We start from the raw sequence: 18,648 nt of genomic DNA, 5'->3' as shown, positions 1-18,648 counted from the left end.
GGGTCTGCAGCGGGTCTGCAGATAAGTTAGTTGACCTCAAAGACTTAGCCATGTGCCTTTAAGACAGCCACAGATTGTCAGGTATGTAAACAGAATGTGAAGAATCAGAACTTAGAACCGCAGCATACAGGCACCTACAGCAACAGCAAATAACAAGCAAGAAGGACACAAAAACTTATCAGGGTCTAACACCTGCACCGTCTAAGACATATAAATAGTTTGTATAAACAATAAAGGCCATTTTTTGTCCGAACCCAGCCACGCAGACATAGTGTTTAAGTCCACCTTGACTTGCGTCACCACAGGACTCCAGCGATGTTTTGTCTCGGCGCGATTGTCCAAGTCCCAGACTCCGTGGAGGTGAGTGAGCGAGCGGGTGGAGCAGGTGGAGTCAGCGAAGCCCGTGGAGTCCTCCAAGTCGCTGAGTGTCACGACGGAGGGGACACAGTCACTCAATACGAGTGATCAGCAGACTTCGTTTATTGTGCCTTACAGTCACCTTTTATGCCTTGTTATAATTAGCTCATACATTTTACAAAAGTTAAGCTCATTATTGGTTAGTTGCCTAAATACCAAGCCCGCCCCTAGTATCTCTTCTGTAGTTATCTGTTCCCACCTGCAACATTCTTTTCCCACCGCAACCTTCCTGTTACTGTGTAACAAGAACAGCCAAGGATAGTGTATTTTTGCTTTACTTCAGGTAAGCTGAGAGCGATGTGCATTTTTGTCCAGCCAGCTGGACTATGTCTATGTGACCCTTTTCAGCTAGCCAGTTATCCACAGCCGAGCACAGGAGCGAGCGGAGCCCCAGCAGTTATAGGTTTCAGTCCACACCATTTCCCCGAAACACCGCCCAGTTCTCTGAAATAGTTTAGCTCGCACCATTTTCGCCCACACACCCAGGTGTTACTGTGCTGGCTCCCCAGCGCCGGTTCTGCCGGCTGCGTGTCTCCGGTGGCAGCCATCCCATCTGAGGCTCTTTCTCGCCAACAACAGGATGCTGTGGTCACAAAGTAGGTAAACAAAGTCCCTTCTGCTCGGCAACAGGAAAATAACGGACGTGAAACAGTGATGTTGAGACAATTTTATTTTCTGTCCTTACACAGCACTTCAGAAAGAAAGCAGCCTCTATCAACAAGTAGAAATTATGTCAATATTCATCAGAAGTCTCAATAAGAGAAGAAGCTAATGAATGTAGAGCACCAAGTAAAATTTGATTTATTCACGTTTTGTCTTTTGGGGTTTTTGTGTTTTTTTTGGGTTTTGGTTGTTTTTCTTTTTCACAGGAGAGGGAATTAGGGGCAAGATAGACACTGAAGACTTCACTATTTCTCATTTGAGCCACTTTTTCCCAGTTTCTAGGAATATGTCACCTACTCAACATCTGCTATTTTAGAAAATATACTTATCAAGTATAGTTCTGTACATAAATGATGGACTGTGCATAAAATGTTACTATGGATGACATGAAATTGGAAGAAACAGAGTAACCAACTGACACTGTTAAAGAAACTGGAATACAGTCTCCGCAAAAAATAAAAAGAAGTGCAGCCTCTCCATCTAGGCAGTCCTTGGTGAATATGCTACACACTCAAGTGAACCGTAATTGTGCTATTACAGTTAAGCCTCTGCCACACAAATTCTATTCTGATGATGGTTCCTCCATGCTCAGCTTCCCATTCAACTGCTCTTTATCTGAAAAAAAAAAAAAAAGTATGTTAGTTAGCACTGAGTAATACTCAATTAATTGACTGAAATACTGCTTCAAAAGTGTCTGATGTATGTTAAGAAAAGCATGTAAGAAACAGTACTTCCAATCTTCCTAACTATTTCAAGTAAGGTAAAATCATCCGCTATCAGTACCGTTTCAAATTTCAAATTCAGAAAAAGCTAAACTGTGGCAAGCCTTGTCACAATGCAAAAATCTCACTAGTCCTTCAGACTAGCTTGTTGTGCTAACTAAATACCATCTGTTTTGGTGAAGTCTTCCATATAACCATCACTGGCTAATTTTTATTAATACATTTCAAAAACTGACCTTCACATGTAACTAAACACTTCACTCACTACAGCTTCAAGTTGACACTTCTGTGGAGATGGGGTGAGGGGGCAGGCAGGCCAGACTGCAGGGTACTTCATACTAAAAGGCTTATTAATAAAATATTACAGACTATTAACACCTGATAGAACGCCAACTACCAACAACACATTTCTAAATACCCAACATTGTTCAGAGTAAACACATTACTTCAAACTAACTTTCTGAAATCTCAAAACTTAAATTCAGATTACTCCATTACTAACCACCTTAAGGCTTTTTTTTTTACATAGCTGCAGATTATCTGCAAAAAGTCAGATAAGCATCTTCCTGCTTTCAAAATGCGGACACAACTAAAGGAAGCATGTTTCTGTTCTTTTTATGTCTCATCCTCTCATCTTTAAATGAGTATGAGGATTAAAGTTATGAGAGGTGATAAAATCACACCACGATTCTACTGAAAGTATTACTCACTTCACCATGATTTCTAAGTATAATAACTGCACAAGTTCCATGCTTTCAGGGTGTACCTCATTGGGCAGTCACTGCTAAAACTTAGTGCCACTGATTACTATCTAGCAGAAAAAAATAGCTTTTGACATACGTAGATTACAAGGAGAATTTTATGATATAATTGGTAAACTGTTCTCTGAACTTAATGACCATTTATTTAAAAATACACAAAAAACTTTAAAATAGTTTTCCCTAACCTCTTCTGCCAGTTCTTCTGTGAATTTCTTAAGAGGGTCTTCTTTTTTGACAGGAGATTCTCTCTGGGTAACACGATCATCTGCATTCTGCCATGTTTCTGAAATGGCAGATTCATCCCTTTCATCTTTTAAGATCTCTGGAGGCACAGGCTCTTCCTTCCCCTTCAGAGTTTCAGTATGCAAGTTCTGGAGGAATCACAGGAATTCTTAGAAATTTCAAACTCAAGTGTCAGAATAGCGGCATGAATACACCGCTGTACAAATTCTGAACAGCAATGGCCTGACTAGTTAATAAAAATATTTCAGTCTTGAACTCTAACTAAACACAAAATATTTTTACAATCCTATTTTAAGTAGCACATAAGTAGTGGCTACAACAGTGTGTTGCACAGAAAACAGGTGACTCATCTGCAACTACCTTGCACACGCTACGCTACAGTGAACAACTGTGCAATGGACAACTGTATCTCCAAGCTGCTATTAGGCCATGCTATAGCCCTTAAGTTCACATACAACTTAAAGAAACATCAATTCTGATCACTGCTCAACAAAAAGACTGTTTCAGCAAGCAGGGAATCAGCGAGACACTGTATGCTGTACTGGAAATCAGGTGCAAGTGCACCTACTTCCTACTGTCCTTTCCTAAAGCTTAATAAAGTCCCTGACAGTTAGCTTTTGCAGTTTACAGGACTGACCCAGATGCATACAAATAGTACTTTATAAAACAAACAAACAAACCAACCACACGCCTCCCCCTCCAAATACTAAGTCTAGGCTTCAATCAGTGTAAAAATGCAAATCTAAGTTTAACTTCCTTGACAGGTAGGAAATTACTGAAGAGTAACCTTTCCAATTAACAGGTCTCTGTTTTCAGATGCTTCTGACAACTCCAAAGGCACTGAAGAGATCCCTGGGCGGCTGGGGGAGTGGAAAAAAATTAGACACAAAGTAAACAAGTAGCATGCAAGTCTTAGTAGAAGGCCATTACATATTGTGCGCCCCGTATCTGTCCGTTACGATTTGTCTCAATTCATCCCGGTCATCAGAAGGCAATTTTACTATAGGGAGAACATGTGACAATTAGAGCAGATTTAGCCCTAGCTGTGTATCAGCCTCCCAAAATGAATGAATTCTGAAACTTTTCCTTGATTATCCAACAGAAAAAGATGGGATTTTGTGACACATTTTTTAAAACACCTCTTCTGTATTCTGCAATCAAAGGTAAGTGAAAAGTCTTCTGCAGATTTGATAATGTTTCTTTTCCCTAGATACCCTTCCATTGAATGGCCTCTGGCATCCACAGATCTGTTCCTACATGAACTCACTGATATTTAACCTGGCTACCAAAAACCCTCAGCCTTACACTTCTGAGGAGCATAGTGATAATTGTATAGCTCTCCAAAATGTAAGATGCAGCCCGCACCTGTAGGATAGAACGTTAATATTTGCTGCTACCCGTCTTTAGAATCAAAAGCACACAAAAATCCATGCTGTATTAAGTCACTGGAGAAATCCAGGCTTTCATTGTTAACCCCTTCGACACTGTTGAGACTCACATGCAACTACACCTACTGATGTTCTATTACAGGACAGCTTTCCTTTGCTAACTCCTTTTCTTCCTAGTAGGCAACTTTCAAGTATCTGTAGGAGTCTTATTATGGTATGCAATGTTATTCGAGAAGTCATGAAACCTTCCTGCCTAAGTAAATGACAAACAAGCCAAAAGGTTTTAAAATACCATTGGGTTGCATTCTGTTCTTTGCTGGAACTGCAGTAAAAAGAAATTACAGAACAAGTTATTTTAGAAGATTCATAGCGAAAAGCATTGTTGCAAAGGTTTTAGCACCGTAGTTCTGCTTGCAAGTCACATTTATTCGTCTCAGTTTGGGTTTAGTTCTTTGGGGTTTTTTAACACAAAAGAAGGGCTCTTGTCAACGTCTGTCCTTTTATTCTCAGGTTATCCTGAACATATATGCCTACCTCGATCCAATCTGAGAAACAGAATTCCTGTTTTCTCCACCCACCTCTTAAGCTAGAAAGAATGTAGTTAAAAGTGAGACAAAAACCTTGCAATGTGGCTGCTGCACATCCTGTTCAGCACCAGCTGATCAATCAGTCAACAGCTGCAGAAAGCGACGGTTACTTTAGAACCATCTTGCTAAATCAGGTGGATGTGACATGTAAGGAGTGGGCTACTGAAATATTCCACTAAGGATCAAGAGGTGCAATATATTCAACTCCACCAAGTATATTTCTAATTTTTCCCACTGCTTTTTCATCAATTTCTCATTAACGTCATACCATGTTGCTGGTGCTGCTGACTCATCTATCGTAGTTCCCAATGCCCCCCGTCATCCTTCTCAGAACGTCTTTCAGCAACAGAGTCACAAACATCTAGAAAAGCAAGTCAAGAGTGTTACTACTGCTTCCACTTTTTTTGCTGCGCTTACCAGGTGACACAAGCGACTCAGACCACTTTTGTAGACTATTCACAGGATGGACTTTACAAATAACTTCAAGAAAAAGAAATTAATACCTAGCAGGACAGTGTAATCAATCCTTTTGCGCAGGTACCACCTGCAGCCACAGAGGCTACCAGCAGCCAGCACCTATTTCTGTTGCTCCTAAACGCATGTTTGAAAGGCATGATCCTATCTGCTGCTCTGCATCTATCAATCAATCATGAAACAAAAATGTGTTCCCCTCTCCTCGCAACTACAATCCCCAGCCACGTGTCATCATCATCCCCTCCTCTTCACATACACATCACTTGTGTGGTGCATCAATTCCACAATGGAAAATTCTACCTACATTATCCCACCATCTTCATCTCCATTTATCAATAAATACCTCTGCAGATATACTCATCTCTCTGACCAGCGCTGCCTCAGTACAGGCAAGGCAAAGCACACTGTAAGGAAATGCTTTTCGCATTATCACAGGTATACATAGCTTGGCTCAGGGCTCTAGAACAATCAATACCAATTTTGGCACATCACTGGGATAAAGAGCCAAAGTTTAACCTCAGCAGTTCCATACTAACCCTAAGTTTCAGCTTCTGCAAAAATAAAAGGCATTTCCTTTTGTATTTACCTCAACACCACCTCTAAATTCCAAACTCACTTCAAGAAGTTTAGGTGAGGTTAAAGCTCATTTTTTTTTAAAGCTCACCACGTTAACAGGCAGAACGTTAGTTTTCTTAGTGGCTCAATTCTCAGATCAAGCATCTTACAATAACGTAGAGAATGCCCACAGACACCAATTTGTCTCAAGCTTTCTGATATTACCAGAAGCTCACAGCATTACTCACATGTTTCTGTTGGTTTTATGTCTCATCGTCTCATCTTGCATAAGGAATAAGCATACAAATAATCTGTCTCCCTACACTTCCACAGCAGGCTTCAGCTATGCAGAGCAGGTTATTTATTTTTATTTTTATATATCTATTTATATTTATATATTTATTATATGTATACCCAGTGGCAGAATAGACAAAATCTTGTTGCTCAAGTACGGGGACACTTACCCTTCCATCTACGTACTACGTCTGATGGGATTTTGTGTACCATTGATGCCATTTCTCCAGACGTTGACAGGATACCAGTAAAGATGACAGAGAATTTTTTTTTTCATTAAGAGATTCTGGTGATGGAGTCTTGGTAAATTCTTCATCCAAACAAAAGTGTTTTGGAGAGCCGCACGATCATATCTGTTTTCTGTTGCAAGAATTACAGTTTCACCTCCATTATGTGTTTGGTGCAGCTTTCTCTTCACTTCCAGATGGAGTCTCTTCCAGCACTTCATAGATGCTGGACACGGACTGTAGATCTAGCTTCGGTGTTTCAGCATTTCCATGATTTTCTGAACCACCTGTTATGTATGTGCTGTCTGTTATACCAAAATCAGACTGTGAGCTTGCACTTAGGTTGAGACCTGCACTATAAAGTTCTGGAAGCGTCTCCTCAAGTATTCCCATGTGGGCAGATTCACAACTCATAGAAACTAAAAAGGGTTTAGTGTGCATCACACGCACTGAGGAACTCTGGCAGTGGTCTGAAAGTAGAACATTTGTTCTGCTGTGTGTTCTGAACCAGTATCTTCAGTATTCATGCTCCTCTTTATATATTGAGAAGTATGTTCCTTTGGATCTTCTACAGAACTTTTGTTCAAAACAGTACATTTTAATTCTTGTGCTTCAGTTCTCTCACCACTCTCTTGCATTCCCGATGTTTCTGAAACTGGAGATTCAACGTGATCTCCGCTCACCTGCTTTGTAAGGTCTGCATTCCATAGAACTTAATGGGGACTTGCTTTCTGACAAGGGAGGATCGAAGTCAGGTACAGGAGATGCAGGGACAGAGCACACAATCTAGAGTCTGTTGCCTTCTGCATTGTAAGTCTAGCATCCACTGGCACTTCTATCATTACTTCAGTTTCGGCCAGCTCTACGTCTGATGAGCCCTCAGTCTCAGTAGCTTTTCTCCATGAGCTTCTAATTTCATTAACTAAACGGAAAACCAAGGTAAAATTTTAGTACTTTCATACTCTCAAATCAATCTGTTGTTCTTCTGTCCCTTCAGTAACGTAAGTAATCCAAGAAGAAAAATGTAGAGCTGCTTTATATGGTTTACGCTTTATTTTCTTCCTCAACACAACGGGGATACTACTACACAGGAAATAACATCAACGTTAATATCAAATTCACAGTATTCACATCTTATTAGGCCTACATCTTATTAGGCCTTCTATGCTGTGTTACAGAGAGAGCCATTAGGATAACCTCCAGCTTCACTGAAATGACGACCTTGTCTTGTGTGGTGTGTACAATGTCAATGAACTAATCACACTTCTAATTAATGAGTATTGCAAAAACAAAGTTGTAGACTTACATAGATTTTCTGGAGTTCGGGGAATTTCTTTCCTTGTTAAAAATGGGTTCCGTGCCAGTAGGCTAATGAGATCTTCCATTGTCATTCCTTTTTCTTCACCACTCTGAGGCGACTCAGATACCACTGCTTTTGCAACCTGCAGGATGTTAGAGAAGGGCAACTCCTGAGAAAGCAAAATTATAACCTCTTTATTTCTGACAGTTATGGCTTGAAATAAATCCCATTCTCCAAATGATCTGAAGAGTCTGGAATTTCCTGACTCTTCTTCTATCATTTACTACCTAGGCTCACAATGACCACAGTGTCCTACAAACACAAAATGATGACTGGGGACTGAAACAAGACTTCAATTCCAAGTTCTCTTATCATCTTTAAAATGAGAAAACGTCCTCATATAGAATATATTCTAAGACACTAGTCAAGAACTGAATAAGCACGAAGACTAGAGCTGTATTTACGTAAGTAACACGTATTAGGATATGAAAAATAACTCCACCATTTCAGCGAAAAAGGCAATTTACCTTCCAAATCAAGCTGTGGCACATTTTACAGTAACCCTTGCCAAGAAATTCTTCAGTTATATCTTAAATAAAATACCTAAATGACAAAATACTTAGATTCCTGTTTAAAATTTCCCAGCCCCTGTTAAATATTTAACCTGCGTAACTTCAGAAACTAAAAGGACTGCTGAATTCTTCATATATGCAGCAGTTCATGGATTAAAGTATGAGAGGTGATAAAATCACACCACGATTCTACTGAAAGTATTACTCACTTCACCATGATTTCTAAGTATAATAACTGCACAAGTTCCATGCTTTCAGGGTGTACCTCATTGGGCAGTCACTGCTAAAACTTAGTGCCACTGATTACTATCTAGCAGAAAAAAATAGCTTTTGACATACGTAGATTACAAGGAGAATTTTATGATATAATTGGTAAACTGTTCTCTGAACTTAATGACCATTTATTTAAAAATACACAAAAAACTTTAAAATAGTTTTCCCTAACCTCTTCTGCCAGTTCTTCTGTGAATTTCTTAAGAGGGTCTTCTTTTTTGACAGGAGATTCTCTCTGGGTAACACGATCATCTGCATTCTGCCATGTTTCTGAAATGGCAGATTCATCCCTTTCATCTTTTAAGATCTCTGGAGGCACAGGCTCTTCCTTCCCCTTCAGAGTTTCAGTATGCAAGTTCTGGAGGAATCACAGGAATTCTTAGAAATTTCAAACTCAAGTGTCAGAATAGCGGCATGAATACACCGCTGTACAAATTCTGAACAGCAATGGCCTGACTAGTTAATAAAAATATTTCAGTCTTGAACTCTAACTAAACACAAAATATTTTTACAATCCTATTTTAAGTAGCACATAAGTAGTGGCTACAACAGTGTGTTGCACAGAAAACAGGTGACTCATCTGCAACTACCTTGCACACGCTACGCTACAGTGAACAACTGTGCAATGGACAACTGTATCTCCAAGCTGCTATTAGGCCATGCTATAGCCCTTAAGTTCACATACAACTTAAAGAAACATCAAATTCTGATCACTGCTCAACAAAAAGACTGTTTCAGCAAGCAGGGAATCAGCGAGACACTGTATGCTGTACTGGAAATCAGGTGCAAGTGCACCTACTTCCTACTGTCCTTTCCTAAAGCTTAATAAAGTCCCTGACAGTTAGCTTTTGCAGTTTTACAGGACTGACCCAGATGCATACAAATAGTACTTTATAAAACAAACAAACAAACCAACCACACGCCTCCCCCTCCAAATACTAAGTCTAGGCTTCAATCAGTGTAAAATGCAAATCTAAGTTTAACTTCCTTGACAGGTAGGAAATTACTGAAGAGTAACCTTTCCAATTAACAGGTCTCTGTTTTCAGATGCTTCTGACAACTCCAAAGGCACTGAAGAGATCCCTGGGCGGCTGGGGGAGTGGAAAAAAAATTTAGACACAAAGTAAACAAGTAGCATGCAAGTCTTAGTAGAAGGCCATTACATATTGTGCGCCCCGTATCTGTCCGTTACGATTTGTCTCAATTCATCCCGGTCATCAGAAGGCAATTTTACTATAGGGAGAACATGTGACAATTAGAGCAGATTTAGCCCTAGCTGTGTATCAGCCTCCCAAATGAATGAATTCTGAAACTTTTTCCTTGATTATCCAACAGAAAAAGATGGGATTTTGTGACACATTTTTTAAACACCTCTTCTGTATTCTGCAATCAAAGGTAAGTGAAAAGTCTTCTGCAGATTTGATAATGTTCTTTTCCCTAGATACCCTTCCATTGAATGGCCTCTGGCATCCACAGATCTGTTCCTACATGAACTCACTGATATTTAACCTGGCTACCAAAAACCTCAGCCTTACCACTTCTGAGGAGCATAGTGATAATTGTATAGCTCTCCAAAATGTAAGATGCAGCCCGCACCTGTAGGATAGAACGTTAATATTTGCTGCTACCCGTCTTTAGAATCAAAAGCACACAAAAATCCATGCTGTATTAAGTCACTGGAGAAATCCAGGCTTTCATTGTTAACCCCTTCGACAACTGTTGAGACTCACATGCAACTACACCTACTGATGTTCTATTACAGGACAGCTTTCCTTTGCTAACTCCTTTTCTCTCCTAGTAGGCAACTTTCAAGTATCTGTAGGAGTCTTATTATGGTATGCAATGTTATTCGAGAAGTCATGAAACCTTCCTGGCCTAAGTAAATGACAAACAAGCCAAAAGGTTTTAAAATACCATTGGGTTGCATTCTGTTCTTTGCTGGAACTGCAGTAAAAGAAATTACAGAACAAAGTTATTTTAGAAGATTCATGCGAAAGCATTGTTGCAAAGGTTTAGCACCGTAGTTCTGCTTGCAAGTCACATTTATTCGTCTCAGTTTGGGTTTAGTTCTTTGGGTTTTTTAACACAAAAGAAGGGCTCTTGTCAACGTCTGTCCTTTTATTCTCAGGTTATCCTGAACATATATGCCTACCTCGATCCAATCTGAGAAACAGAATTCTGTTTTCTCCACCCACCTCTTAAAGCTAGAAAGAATGTAGTTAAAAGTGAGACAAAAACCTTGCAATGTGGCTGCTGCACATCCTGTTCAGCACCAGCTGATCAATCAGTCAACAGCTGCAGAAAGCGACGGTTACTTTAGAACCATCTTGCTAAATCAGGTGGATGTGACATGTAAGGAGTGGGCTACTGAAATATTCCACTAAGGATCAAGAGGTGCAATATATTCAACTCCACCAAGTATATTTCTAATTTTTCCCACTGCTTTTTCATCAATTTCTCATTAACGTCATACCATGTTGCTGGTGCTGCTGACTCATCTATCGTAGTTCCCAATGCCCCGTCATCCTTCTCAGAACGTCTTTCAGCAACAGAGTCACAAACATCTAGAAAAGCAAGTCAAGAGTGTTACTACTGCTTCCACTTTTTTTGCTGCGGCTTACCAGGTGACACAAGCGACTCAGACCACTTTGTAGACTATTCACAGGATGGACTTTACAAATAACTTCAAGAAAAAGAAATTAATACCTAGCAGGACAGTGTAATCAATCCTTTTGCGCAGGTACCACCTGCAGCCACAGAGGCTACCAGCAGCCAGCACCTATTTCTGTTGCTCCTAAACGCATGTTTGAAAGGCATGATCCTATCTGCTGCTCTGCATCTATCAATCAATCATGAAACAAAAATGTGTTCCCCTCTCCTCGCAACTACAATCCCAGCCACGTGTCATCATCATCCCCTCCTCTTCACATACACATCACTTGTGTGGTGCATCAATTCCACAATGGAAAATTCTACCTACATTATCCCACCATCTTCATCTCCATTTATCAATAAATACCTCTGCAGATATACTCATCTCTCTGACCAGCGCTGCCTCAGTACAGGCAAGGCAAAGCACACTGTAAGGAAATGCTTTTCGCATTATCACAGGTATACATAGCTTGGCTCAGGGCTCTAGAACAATCAATACCAATTTTGGCACATCACTGGGATAAAGAGCCAAAGTTTAACCTCAGCAGTTCCATACTAACCCTAAGTTTCAGCTTCTGCAAAAATAAAAGGCATTTCCTTTTGTATTTACCTCAACACCACCTCTAAATTCCAAACTCACTTCAAGAAGTTAGGTGAGGTTAAAGCTCATTTTTTTTAAAGCTCACCACGTTAACAGGCAGAACGTTAGTTTTCTTAGTGGCTCAATTCTCAGATCAAGCATCTTAACAATAACGTAGAGAATGCCACAGACACCAATTTGTCTCAAGCTTTCTGATATTACCAGAAGCTCACAGCATTACTCACATGTTTCTGTTGGTTTTATGTCTCATCGTCTCATCTTGCATAAGGAATAAGCATACAAATAATCTGTCTCCCTACACTTCCACAGCAGGCTTCAGCTATGCAGAGCAGGTTATTTATTTTTATTTTTATATATATATTTATATTTATATATTTATATATGTATACCCAGTGGCAGAATAGACAAAATCTTGTTGCTCAAGTACGGGGACACTTACCCTTCCATCTACGTACTACGTCTGATGGGATTTTGTGTACCATTGATGCCATTTCCTCCAGACGTTGACAGGATACCAGTAAAGATGACAGAGAATTTTTTTTTTCATTAAGAGATTCTGGTGATGGAGTCTTGGTAAATTCTTCATCCAAACAAAAGTGTTTTGGAGAGCCGCACGATTCATATCTGTTTTCTGTTGCAAGAATTACAGTTTCACCTCCATTATGTGTTTGGTGCAGCTTCTCTTCACTTCCAGATGGAGTCTCTTCCAGCACTTCATAGATGCTGGACACGGACTGTAGATCTAGCTTCGGTGTTTCAGCATTTCCATGATTTTCTGAACCACCTGTTATGTATGTGCTGTCTGTTATACCAAAATCAGACTGTGAGCTTGCACTTAGGTTGAGACCTGCACTATAAAGTTCTGGAAGCGTCTCCTCAAGTATTCCCATGTGGGCAGATTCACAACTCATAGAAACTAAAAAGGGTTTAGTGTGCATCACACGCACTGAGGAACTCTGGCAGTGGTCTGAAAGTAGAACATTTGTTCTGCTGTTGTGTTCTGAACCAGTATCTTCAGTATTCATGCTCCTCTTTATATATTGAGAAGTATGTTCCTTTGGATCTTCTACAGAACTTTTGTTCAAAACAGTACATTTTAATTCTTGTGCTTCAGTTCTCTCACCACTCTCTTGCATTCCCGATGTTTCTGAAACTGGAGATTCAACGTGATCTCCGCTCACCTGCTTGTAAGGTCTGCATTCCATAGAACTTAATGGGGACTTGCTTTCTGACAAGGGAGGATCGAAGTCAGGTACAGGAGATGCAGGGACAGAGCACACAAATCTAGAGTCTGTTGCCTTCTGCATTGTAAGTCTAGCATCCACTGGCACTTCTATCATTACTTCAGTTTCGGCCAGCTCTACGTCTGATGAGCCCTCAGTCTCAGTAGCTTTTCTCCATGAGCTTCTAATTTCATTAACTAAACGGAAAACCAAGGTAAAATTTTAGTACTTTCATACTCTCAAATCAATCTGTTGTTCTTCTGTCCCTTCAGTAACGTAAGTAATCCAAGAAGAAAAATGTAGAGCTGCTTTATATGGTTTACGCTTTATTTTCTTCCTCAACACAAAGGGGATACTACTACACAGGAAATAACATCAACGTTAAATCAAATTCACAGTATTCACATCTTATTAGGCCTACATCTTATTAGGCCTTCTATGCTGTGTTACAGAGAGAGCCATTAGGATAACCTCCAGCTTCACTGAAATGACGACCTTGTCTTGTGTGGTGTGTACAATGTCAATGAACTAATCACACTTCTAATTAATGAGTATTGCAAAAACAAAGTTGTAGACTTACATAGATTTTCTGGAGTTCGGGGAATTTCTTTCCTTGTTAAAAATGGGTTCCGTGCCAGTAGGCTAATGAGATCTTCCATTGTCATTCCTTTTTCTTCACCACTCTGAGGCGACTCAGATACCACTGCTTTTGCAACCTGCAGGATGTTAGAGAAGGGCAACTCCTGAGAAAGCAAAATTATAACCTCTTTATTTCTGACAGTTATGGCTTGAAATAAATCCCATTCTCCAAATGATCTGAAGAGTCTGGAATTTCCTGACTCTTCTTCTATCATTTACTACCTAGGCTCACAATGACCACAGTGTCCTACAAACACAAAATGATGACTGGGGACTGAAACAAGACTTCAATTCCAAGTTCTCTTATCATCTTTAAAATGAGAAAACGTCCTCATATAGAATATATTCTAAGACACTAGTCAAGAACTGAATAAGCACGAAGACTAGAGCTGTATTTACGTAAGTAACACGTATTAGGATATGAAAAATAACTCCACCATTTCAGCGAAAAAGGCAATTTACCTTCCAAATCAAGCTGTGGCACATTTTACAGTAACCCTTGCCAAGAAATTCTTCAGTTATATCTTAAATAAAATACCTAAATGACAAAATACTTAGATTCCTGTTTAAAATTTCCCAGCCCCTGTTAAATATTTAACCTGCGTAACTTCAGAAACTAAAAGGACTGCTGAATTCTTCATATATGCAGCAGTTCATGGATTAAAGTATGAGAGGTGATAAAATCACACCACGATTCTGCTGAAAGTATTACTCACTTCACCATGATTTCTAAGTATAATAACTGCGCAAGTTCCATGCTTTCAGGGTGTACCTCATTGGGCAGTCACTGCTAAAACTTAGTGCCACTGATTACTATCTAGCAGAAAAAAATAGCTTTTGACATACGTAGATTACAAGGAGAATTTTATGATATAATTGGTAAACTGTTCTCTGAACTTAATGACCATTTATTTAAAAATACACAAAAAACTTTAAAATAGTTTTCCCTAACCTCTTCTGCCAGTTCTTCTGTGAATTTCTTAAGAGGGTCTTCTTTTTTGACAGGAGATTCTCTCTGGATAACATGATCATCTGCATTCTGCCATGTTTCTGAAATGGCAGATTCATCCCTTTCATCTTTTAAGATCTCTGGAGGCACAGGCTCTTCCTTCCCCTTCAGAGTTTCAGTATGCAAGTTCTGGAGGAATCACAGGAATTCTTAGAAATTTCAAACTCAAGTGTCAGAATAGCGGCATGAATACACCGCTGTACAAATTCTGAACAGCAATGGCCTGACTAGTTAATAAAAATATTTCAGTCTTGAACTCTAACTAAACACAAAATATTTTTACAATCCTATTTTAAGTAGCACATAAGTAGTGGCTGCAACAGTGTGTTGCACAGAAAACAGGTGACTCATCTGCAACTACCTTGCACACGCTACGCTACAGTGAACAACTGTGCAATGGACAACTGTATCTCCAAGCTGCTATTAGGCCATGCTATAGCCCTTAAGTTCACATACAACTTAAAGAAACATCAAATTCTGATCACTGCTCAACAAAAAGACTGTTTCAGCAAGCAGGGAATCAGCGAGACACTGTATGCTGTACTGGAAATCAGGTGCAAGTGCACCTACTTCCTACTGTCCTTTCCTAAAGCTTAATAAAGTCCCTGACAGTTAGCTTTTGCAGTTTTCCAGGACTGACCCAGATGCATACAAATAGTACTTTATAAAACAAACAAACAAACCAACCACACGCCTCCCCCTCCAAATACTAAGTCTAGGCTTCAATCAGTGTAAAATGCAAATCTAAGTTTAACTTCCTTGACAGGTAGGAAATTACTGAAGAGTAACCTTTCCAATTAACAGGTCTCTGTTTTCAGATGCTTCTGACAACTCCAAAGGCACTGAAGAGATCCCTGGGCGGCTGGGGGAGTGGAAAAAAAATTTAGAGACAAAGTAAACAAGTAGCATGCAAGTCTTAGTAGAAGGCCATTACATATTGTGCGCCCCGTATCTGTCCGTTACGATTTGTCTCAATTCATCCCGGTCATCAGAAGGCAATTTTACTATAGGGAGAACATGTGACAATTAGAGCAGATTTAGCCCTAGCTGTGTATCAGCCTCCCAAAATGAATGAATTCTGAAACTTTTTCCTTGATTATCCAACAGAAAAAGATGGGATTTTGTGACACATTTTTTAAACACCTCTTCTGTATTCTGCAATCAAAGGTAAGTGAAAAGTCTTCTGCAGATTTGATAATGTTCTTTTCCCTAGATACCCTTCCATTGAATGGCCTCTGGCATCCACAGATCTGTTCCTACATGAACTCACTGATATTTAACCTGGCTACCAAAAACCTCAGCCTTACCACTTCTGAGGAGCATAGTGATAATTGTATAGCTCTCCAAAATGTAAGATGCAGCCCGCACCTGTAGGATAGAACGTTAATATTTGCTGCTACCCGTCTTTAGAATCAAAAGCACACAAAAATCCATGCTGTATTAAGTCACTGGAGAAATCCAGGCTTTCATTGTTAACCCCTTCGACAACTGTTGAGACTCACATGCAACTACACCTACTGATGTTCTATTACAGGACAGCTTTCCTTTGCTAACTCCTTTTCTCTCCTAGTAGGCAACTTTCAAGTATCTGTAGGAGTCTTATTATGGTATGCAATGTTATTCGAGAAGTCATGAAACCTTCCTGGCCTAAGTAAATGACAAACAAGCCAAAAGGTTTTAAAATACCATTGGGTTGCATTCTGTTCTTTGCTGGAACTGCAGTAAAAGAAATTACAGAACAAAGTTATTTTAGAAGATTCATGCAAAAAGCATTGTTGCAAAGGTTTAGCACCGTAGTTCTGCTTGCAAGTCACATTTATTCGTCTCAGTTTGGATTTAGTTCTTTGGGGTTTTTTAAACACAAAAGAAGGGCTCTTGTCAACGTCTGTCCTTTTATTCTCAGGTTATCCTGAACATATATGCCTACCTCGATCCAATCTGAGAAACAGAATTCTGTTTTCTCCACCCACCTCTTAAAGCTAGAAAGAATGTAGTTAAAAGTGAGACAAAAACCTTGCAATGTGGCTGCTGCACATCCTGTTCAGCACCAGCTGATCAATCAGTCAACAGCTGCAGAAAGCGACGGTTACTTTAGAACCATCTTGCTAAATCAGGTGGATGTGACATGTAAGGAGTGGGCTACTGAAATATTCCACTAAGGATCAAGAGGTGCAATATATTCAACTCCACCAAGTATATTTCTAATTTTTCCCACTGCTTTTTCATCAATTTCTCATTAACGTCATACCATGTTGCTGGTGCTGCTGACTCATCTATCGTAGTTCCCAATGCCCCGTCATCCTTCTCAGAACGTCTTTCAGCAACAGAGTCACAAACATCTAGAAAAGCAAGTCAAGAGTGTTACTACTGCTTCCACTTTTTTTGCTGCGGCTTACCAGGTGACACAAGCGACTCAGACCACTTTTGTAGACTATTCACAGGATGGACTTTACAAATAACTTCAAGAAAAAGAAATTAATACCTAGCAGGACAGTGTAATCAATCCTTTTGCGCAGGTACCACCTGCAGCCACAGAGGCTACCAGCAGCCAGCACCTATTTCTGTTGCTCCTAAACGCATGTTTGAAAGGCATGATCCTATCTGCTGCTCTGCATCTATCAATCAATCATGAAACAAAAATGTGTTCCCCTCTCCTCGCAACTACAATCCCAGCCACGTGTCATCATCATCCCCTCCTCTTCACATACACATCACTTGTGTGGTGCATCAATTCCACAATGGAAAATTCTACCTACATTATCCCACCATCTTCATCTGCATTTATCAATAAATACCTCTGCAGATATACTCATCTCTCTGACCAGCGCTGCCTCAGTACAGGCAAGGCAAAGCACACTGTAAGGAAATGCTTTTCGCATTATCACAGGTATACATAGCTCGGCTCAGGGCTCTAGAACAATCAATACCAATTTTGGCACATCACTGGGATAAAGAGCCAAAGTTTAACCTCAGCAGTTCCATACTAACCCTAAGTTTCAGCTTCTGCAAAAATAAAAGGCATTTCCTTTTGTATTTACCTCAACACCACCTCTAAATTCCAAACTCACTTCAAGAAGTTAGGTGAGGTTAAAGCTCTTTTTTTTTAAAGCTCACCACGTTAACAGGCAGAACGTTAGTTTTCTTAGTGGCTCAGTTCTCAGATCAAGCATCTTAACAATAACGTAGAGAATGCCACAGACACCAATTTGTCTCAAGCTTTCTGATATTACCAGAAGCTCACAGCATTACTCACAGTGCTTTTATCTTTGACATTTTTAAGGCAAATGACCTTCCATTTGTAATTCTGTAGCCTTTCCTTTGCAGCTTCTAGCCCTATACTTATATACTCTCAGACTGCTGGAGCAGTGCTTTCAGCTTTTTAACCAAAAGGATCTTCTCCATCTTGCTCTGCACCTTGAAATTCCAACACATTTGTCTACTATGCCATTTTTCCTAAAAGGGATTGCAAATGAGACATGATTCAAGTCGCCTCCCCCTCCTTTTTCCACCGTTGCTTTGCAGCTTGTAATTTGTAACTCTACACTAGGGACAGTCAGCACTTGGTCAATAAGCACTACCCAGTAAAATACAATCAGCTCATCAGCTGATTAGAATGTGCAATATCCATGTCTCGCAGAGCCCAGCCCCAAAACTGAAAATGTCCAGCTACCGCTCTGACACAGTAGGTGCCAAAACCGAAAGCTGCTCTGTTGCTGGCCCTCACCTTCCCTTAGTGGCCTTGTAACAGCCCCACCAACACATAAGCTACATGCTTTCTTAGCCACAAAATATTTTAGCAGCAGAATATAGAGTGCCATTCATTAATGACATAGACTCAAGCAGATGTCTCATTTCTAATTAACACGTATCCTTTATAATTAGTCTTATGTACCCCCTCCTGGGATTGTTTTCAAGAAAGAACAGGTGAATGATGTCTCAGATTAAAGCGTTTCACATAACATTCTCTTAGTTTCTGTACCCTCAGGCATAGTCACCAGCCCCTATTAGTTATGCTCCTCTTTATACTGGCAAATCAATTAAAATAAAT

General features: G+C 39.9%; 1 protein-coding gene and 3 non-coding genes across 4 annotated transcripts in view; all 4 read right to left on the bottom strand.

Annotated features, from left to right (window-relative positions):
• Window positions 1-1,075: 1,075 nt before the first annotated feature.
• HAUS6 (HAUS augmin like complex subunit 6) overlaps window positions 1,076-18,648 on the bottom strand; it is a 40,060-nt gene continuing 22,487 nt past the window's right edge. Inside the window, 18 exon segments of the mRNA XM_037374534.1 lie at window positions 1,076-1,695; window positions 5,050-5,142; window positions 6,275-6,331; window positions 6,334-6,453; window positions 6,456-6,513; window positions 6,515-6,831; window positions 6,834-7,023; window positions 7,025-7,117; window positions 7,159-7,253; window positions 7,638-7,773; window positions 8,649-8,834; window positions 9,495-9,567; window positions 10,950-11,040; window positions 12,169-13,149; window positions 13,533-13,695; window positions 14,544-14,729; window positions 15,390-15,462; window positions 16,849-16,939. Coding sequence (XP_037230431.1) covers window positions 5,075-5,142; window positions 6,275-6,331; window positions 6,334-6,453; window positions 6,456-6,513; window positions 6,515-6,831; window positions 6,834-7,023; window positions 7,025-7,117; window positions 7,159-7,253; window positions 7,638-7,773; window positions 8,649-8,834; window positions 9,495-9,567; window positions 10,950-11,040; window positions 12,169-13,149; window positions 13,533-13,695; window positions 14,544-14,729; window positions 15,390-15,462; window positions 16,849-16,939 — 2,978 coding nt within the window. The 3' untranslated portion in view covers window positions 1,076-1,695; window positions 5,050-5,074.
• LOC119141943 lies at window positions 3,738-3,867 on the bottom strand. The gene has a single exon (XR_005102098.1).
• On the bottom strand, window positions 9,641-9,770 carry LOC119141942. The gene has a single exon (XR_005102097.1).
• Window positions 15,536-15,665, bottom strand: LOC119141941. Its single transcript, XR_005102096.1, has one exon.

This window comes from Falco rusticolus, chromosome Z (assembly GCF_015220075.1).
Source record: "Falco rusticolus isolate bFalRus1 chromosome Z, bFalRus1.pri, whole genome shotgun sequence".
Lineage (NCBI taxonomy): Eukaryota > Metazoa > Chordata > Aves > Falconiformes > Falconidae > Falco > Falco rusticolus.
The sequence above is the reverse complement of the archived record's forward strand: the minus strand, read 5'-3'. Positions and strand labels throughout refer to the sequence as shown.